Genomic DNA, 6,887 nt, shown 5'->3' on the forward strand with positions numbered 1-6,887 from the left:
CTTTGTTTCCCTGAATTTCCCTGCATTTCCCAACAGTTGATTTGATTTTGTTTTATGTTTTTCCCGCTGGCAGAGGGCCTAAGGAGAAGAGAAGAAGCATATAAAGCACACCCTCGCCCACGCCCACACCCCTGGTCACCCGCCCCTTTGCGATTCATTGCGACACAAAACCAAGAGTGGGGTAATGGGTGTGTGTGTGTGCGTGTGCGAGGGATGCTGCGGCATAGACTGGGAAGGGGTTTTAGGACTAGGGGTTCTCTTTAATGCCAAGTTTCTGCGGTCACTTTTGTGGCTCACAAAGCTGACCAAAATAGTTGGAACAGTTACTGCGGGAAACTGCGTTCACTAACAATGTCTAAAAAATAGGTGAGAAGGGAAAACTATGATCCCAAATTGTTATGGTTAGGTATTATCTTTTTTAGTCTCAACTCCATAGAATAATTATTATAATTATTTCAATTGAGGCTCTAAAGAATATATTACAATATGTTATTCAGTAATTGTTAATTATTTAAAATTAGTTACTTTAATTACATTTAAAAGCGATTGAATATACTGGGCTTTATTTTGATAATAAGCAAGAGATAAAAAAAGTCATCGAAATAAAAAAAAAACAATGAAATAAGACTTTTAAATGGTTAAAAGTAACATCGTCTCGAGGTACATATGTGTATTTTTTAAATATAATATAATATTTTTCTGTTATTCCTCTGGTACCTATGTAATAAAGTGGATATAATTTGTATACCTTTGCAGGGTATTATGTAGCTTGAAACGCACTGAAGAAGTCGTTTCCGACCCTATAAATCATATATATTCTTGATCAGCATCAACAGCTGAATCGATCTAGCCGTGTTTGAAAGAATTTATTTTTTTTTTAATTTTTTGATTAAAATAAATTAAAAAAAAAAAAAAAATTTTAAACTCAATATGCAGATTCTTTAACATTGTAAAAACTATTACTGAAAAGCTATCCGAATTGAAATGAATGCATTTTTTTCTTAGTTATGATCGAGGGTAAGGGTATAGACACATGACCTCCCAAAGTAAGCTTCCATTCTTGAAATTGAGCATTTTCTCAATTGATTCTATACTGTTGATCAAAAATATTTTATATAGATTTTCTTGGAGGGTATTATAATAATAATTTTAGCCATAATTTGTATTAACTTTATAACTTATTTACCTTTTATCCGAGTTACGTATTATAGATCGCCCAACTGGATTTATTTTGAATAACAATTTGAAAGACATTCTTTTGTAAAGTCTCATTTCAAAAGTCTTGAATTTCTTGTTTATGAAATATATTTTGTCCATTGCTGCCCCATATTCCAAAAATATGTATATGTTTATATAACTTGTTGCACAAACAAGGAAGACGTCTCCTGATACATATCCTGCCAGAAAGCCCTATTACATCAGAGAAATCTGTTTGGCCAACGAAGCCAAAACATTTGCCCAAAACAAAAAAATATATATAAAAATACGAACAAAAGGAAGCGAAATTAAAATAAACCAAGGGAAGTCCCGAGCCCAATCCCTTTCTCCTACTAAGACGGGAATGGCGGGTCCGTGTCCATTTTTGCTGGCTCAGCAACTACATAGGTGCACCTGTGCATCGAGGAATCCTTTGCTTAGAGCAAACACACAGATACACACAGATACATAGATACAGAGACAGAGGGACAGGCAGGCCGGCGTGTATTATATACGAGCCAAAACAAATCGAGCGACTTATCTCAGCTAAAACATCTCGCATTGACTTATGCACTGGAAAATGGAACAGTGGACGAGGCCAAACAGGCTGTCTACCACTCCTCCACTCCTCTCCACTCCACTCCACATCCTGCTCCAGTTCCAGTTGCGCTTCCAGCTTCAACTTCCCCCAGCGATGGCCAGCCAAACGAGACTGGAAGCTTGGCTTTGTAGGAATTTCCGTGGTAGTTGCTCATAAATATTCACTCGCACACAAGCTCACACACACACGCAGTGGGCAAGTGGGCGGAGCCGACAACAGCATGAGGTGTATCTGTGTATCCGTCCGGGCATCTATGTGTTCGCTTGTGGTTGTGCCATTTTTTATGCGCTCCATGGCAATTCAAAAACGCCTACTTCAAGAGCTCTGCCAAACTGAGCCGAACTGAACAACAACAACAGCGACGACGACAGTAATTCCACCACCCAAATGAGACTTCAGATGGCAAGGGGGAAAGCGGGCAAGGGAATCGCAGCATAACTTGGTGTTCCTGCACAGTGGCCAACGCTTTAATTAATCAATATCAATATCAGCATCACCAACCAATTTGATCTAGATCTTTCTTAATGGAGCAACATATTTCTGAGACTTAAGGAGCTAACGAACAAAACTCTTGGTGACAACGCCTCAGAATAAGTTTATTTTAAAACTTTAAACCTTCTCCTTAAATTTCTTCTTCTTTTATAGTTTAATTTATTATTTGCATATATATTTTTGTGAAAATAGTTTTAAAGTAATCCTAAAAGGTTGTAAATAAATTTTTAATCAAGTCCAGATCCTTAACTTATATGCCAACTGTTTCACTTTGAGTAATTTGTGTATCAATCCAGATATTAAATTTAAGTTAAGGTTTTAAGGTGTTAAGAAGGTTTGAGCTTCTAACCAAATATAATGGATAATGTAATACTCTAACCCAACAATTCATTCCACTGTGCAGTGCAGCGGTGTTCGAAGCTTTCTCGGCTTGATGTTTGTTGTTCTACGCGAGAGAGAGAGAGAGAGCTGTTGCCGGCAAGCTAACAGCTAACAACAACAACATCAGCACGAACGGGTGCTGGGGGCTCTCTCTCGACAAGTGCCTTCCAACTGTAAAGTTCCAGCAGGAGCCCGAGCCCCCCAGAGAAAAAAGCCATCAGCGAATGGCGTTCGAGCTTGAGCTCATTGTTGTTGTGTTGGTCGGTTTTTTCGGCACGTCGCTGTGGCTGTGTGGGTGAGTGTCGAGGGCGATGCGCGCGTCGCAGCCATTCTGCCAGGAGCTTCGGCCACCCTCAGGCGGCCATCCAGTCCATCCAGTCAGTAAGTGCGCCAGCAGCAGACCCGGATCCGGAGTTCAGTCGCCAGTCGCCACCGTTAACTCTTTGAAATTGGACGCAGCGAGCGGCGAATACGCGTTCGCGACCACAGTGAGCGAGAAGGGAAGAGATAGAGCGAGAGCGAGCCTATTGATAATGCCCTAGAGAAAGTGCGGAAAGTGATCTGAAAAAAGTTAATTACAATTGCAATTAAGTTGATAACAGCAAAACTATCTGAATCCCCCACAAACGAATTGAAATTCGAATAATCTAAACAGAAACTTGGGCTTGCAAAGCTTCCTATCCTAAAAAATAATCTACAAATATAATAAATATAATTATAATATTCAAACACTTAAATCATAAAATACAAACCAAGCAAAACAAATAATAAAATCAATTAGAGGATTATTAAGTAATATAATAATCCTATAACTCACCTCAAGTTCCATTTGAAACTTAATTAATAAATTAAACTAAAGCTTGGTCTCTGAAAGACAGGTAAAAGAAACTCAGTGTCCGCGGCCCCTGATCCTCGATCTCCCATCAACGCCGAATACCCACACACCTTGCATGTGAGACCCGCCACCGACCCTTTCCGGTCCTGGTCCTGGTCGATCCAATGAAAATGGAAGATCCCACCATAAACGACACGTACGTGCAGGAGTTCGATCTGCACCACTTGGAAGTGGGCGGAGCAGCCGGAAACGGAGCTCCCAGCACCAACGGCGGACCATCGGTGGCCCCCATTGGTCACGTGAAGCGCGAGGATCACAGTCCGCCGCAACCGGTGGCGGTCAAGTGGACAACGAATACAGAGGAGGGGCCGGAAGCGTTGCCCCTTTCTGGGCCCGAGCCCGCCGGAGCCGTAGAGGTTTCGCCGGCGCCTCACATCAAGCTCCGCTCCTTCTCAGGTCACCATCAGTGGCACATGGACGAGCGACGGCTGCAGCCGCTCTCTCCGCCACCAGAGCAGTACGGTCCGCTGCCCGGACAGGCCATTCTGGTCAACACATCCTCCGGAGCAGCAGGAGCACCAGGTGTACCCGGCGGGGTGCCCTCCACGCCGCCAGAGACGCCGCCTGTCGTGGGATCGCCCACAGGCAGTAGTAGTTGCCCGGCCCAGACCTATGCCCACCACTATGCCCGGACGCCGGGTGGCACTGCATCCGCTGCCGTTGCCGCCTCTGCCGCGGCAGCCGCTTCCGGAGCGGCGGCTGTGAGCGCCGGACTGAGCCACGACATGATGTGGCTGACGAATTCCATTCGGGCGGAGCAGCAGCCACTGGATCTTCGTCCTCTGGCCTATCCCGGGTCACAGGAGGAAGCGGAGGAGTGGGATCGGCAGCGGGACTATGCTCTACAGGCGGCAGCGGCCCATCATCACCACCATGGGCAGCCGCTGATGCAAGCACAGCACCATCCGCACGGTCACGGCGGTCACCCGCACCTGCAGCAGGCCAAGTACCCGCACCACCACCACCACCACTTCCACAACCTGGACCTGACACCCATCAACATGCACTCCCACGCGAATTCCTATGGGGGTGGGCTCGGCTCGGGATCGGTGACGCCCACTTGCTTGCCCCAGGTGCCGAGCAATGGCAGCGGCAGCAGCAGCGTTGGCGGTGGCGGAGGAGGAGGCAGCGGTGGTCCGGGCAGCGTCGGCGGTGGATCTTGCGTGATCACCCGGGCAGCACTCCAGCCCTGCCGCCCACTCTCTGCCAGCTCCACGAGATCCTCGAACAATATGTCGCCCCGAACGTGCTCCGGGGCCTACAGCACTGCCACTCTGGAGGACTGCATCAACGACGACATGTTGACCACGCTGACGGTGCGGGAACTGAACAAGCGGCTCCACGGCTGTCCCCGGGAGGAGGTGGTGCGTCTGAAGCAGAAGCGGCGCACCTTGAAGAACCGCGGCTACGCCCAGAACTGCCGCTCCAAGCGATTGCACCAGCGACATGAACTGGAGAAGGCCAACAGGCAGCTTAACCAGGATCTGCATCGCCTTAAGCTGGAGTACTCGCGGGTGTGCCAGGAGCGGGACGCTCTCATGCAGCGGTTGCAGCGCGTAGGTGGAAACGGAGGAGGGGGCGCAGGTGCCGGAGATAGCCAAAACTCGCCGGAGTTCTACCTCTGACGCCAGCTGGCGGCGGCCAGTGGCACCGGCTCCTCCACATCCGCATCCGTGTCTACATCGCAGCACCACCAGCTCCACATCCAGCATCGGGGTCCCCAGTGGAATCCCCAGCAGTTGGTCAACTAAGCGAAAAGCATTCCGGGTGTAAGGTATTTTCCCCAAAGAGGTTATTTCTAGGATTCCATTGAGGTTCTAGTGGTTCATCAGACTATAAATAATTTGTAAAGGCAATTGTCGGAAAGAGAATACTTTGAAAATCATTTGCTGAAAGGTTTTAGTTTCCCAAAGTAAAGTAATCTGAAACAATTAAAGAGCATCAATTTAGTTATATTTCGGAAATGAACAATATTATTTAAAAGTTAGTCTTACGTTCAGTAATGTTTTACATCTTTCCTCGCAAGGAGTAAGGTTTACTTTTCGAGAGTCCATTTTTGCATTCCCATTATCACCACTGTCGATATTTATTAAATCAATTTAGGTATATTAAGAAACTGCTTGAATTTTAAATTCATCCAACAAAGTTCATCTTAAAATGACATTCAATTTCTCGCATTTGTTTTTCACTTACTAATAGTTTTCAGGGAATTATTTACAGGATTATTCGGGAATTTTGAAATTCTGTTTAATTTTAATTGTGACAATAAATTTCAATTGAATTTGCGTTTGTGCACTTTGAAAGTGATCGACAGAGATTGATGATATAGTGGGACGGAACTATTGCTGATTATCAGTCTGACTAAGGCAAAAATCGATTATAAATAAATTTAATTCGAACGTCTATGTATAAAGAACAAACATTGTATAAAACAAAGAAACAAAAACAAGAACAAATCAAGAGAATCAAACTTGCAGCTTCTGATTAACGATCGCTACATTATTACAAATTACGAGTTAGTAACACACGCTTATTTGTTGATTAGTTCTAGACTTAGTTTCTCTTCTAGTTTTAAGCGAGAATGGATGAGCGTAAAATAATAATATCATAGAAGCAATAGTTGTACGCAAAGTTGTTCTTAGAGGCCGTGTTTCCGTTTCCGTTTCCGTTCAAGCCCCACTCCACTCCTCAGTAAGCAATAAAATTACTAAAACTAAAGGTTGTATTATGTTTAAATACTGCAGAAACAAATGAGCAAAAGATGTTGTATGTATAAAGTGAAGCTGATCTGAATCGAAGAGCAAACTCTACTGAAGTAAACTAAACAAACAAGTCCTATACAATGTAATAAGCACTAAAAGGAACGAAAATGTCATATGTAAATACACCCAACCAAATATATGAAAAAGCTACAAAGCCGATTCTGTATACTTTAAGGCACTTAATTGCAAAAGGATTTAAATCTCGTTTTGTAAAATCAAAAGGCCGGATCAGATAAGGGGAGACAACAAATTTAAGATAATTAATTACTAATTACAATTGTGAGTAGTTGATAAGTGTGCATAAAACAATTTAGTAATAAATAAATCTAAAATTAAAGTAAAATGCTGGATTTCTATTTATTTAAGAAAATTATTTACAATTGGTCCTCTTTTACAGAAAATGAAGCAAATTGAGTTAAGCTAGATATTCAGAGGTGGGTTAAATCGATTCTAAGCATTCATATAAAGGCGACTATGAAGAGTTCATCAAGCTTTTAAATGTTTTATGATCTTAGTTACTTTCAGATGATTCGAAACCTATTATATGATATATATATTA

The 6,887-nt window shown here is 43.5% G+C and overlaps 1 protein-coding gene across 1 annotated transcript; it reads left to right on the plus strand.

Annotated features, from left to right (window-relative positions):
* Positions 1-2,931: 2,931 nt before the first annotated feature.
* tj (Maf family bZIP transcription factor traffic jam) lies at positions 2,932-6,671 on the plus strand. Its single transcript, XM_020945889.2, has one exon. The coding sequence runs from the start codon at positions 3,671-3,673 to the stop codon at positions 5,189-5,191; it is 1,521 nt and encodes a 506-aa protein (XP_020801548.2). The 5' UTR covers positions 2,932-3,670; the 3' UTR covers positions 5,192-6,671.
* The last annotated feature ends 216 nt before the right edge of the window (positions 6,672-6,887 follow it).

Source organism: Drosophila serrata, unplaced genomic scaffold, assembly GCF_035046125.1.
Source record: "Drosophila serrata isolate PLE 108 unplaced genomic scaffold, ASM3504612v1 contig_302, whole genome shotgun sequence".
Lineage (NCBI taxonomy): Eukaryota > Metazoa > Arthropoda > Insecta > Diptera > Drosophilidae > Drosophila > Drosophila serrata.

What these genes read in the sequence shown, in the direction of transcription:
- tj (XM_020945889.2), top strand. Translation starts at nt 3,671, where the DNA reads ATGAAAATGGAAGATCCCACCATAAACGACACGTACGTGCAGGAGTTC.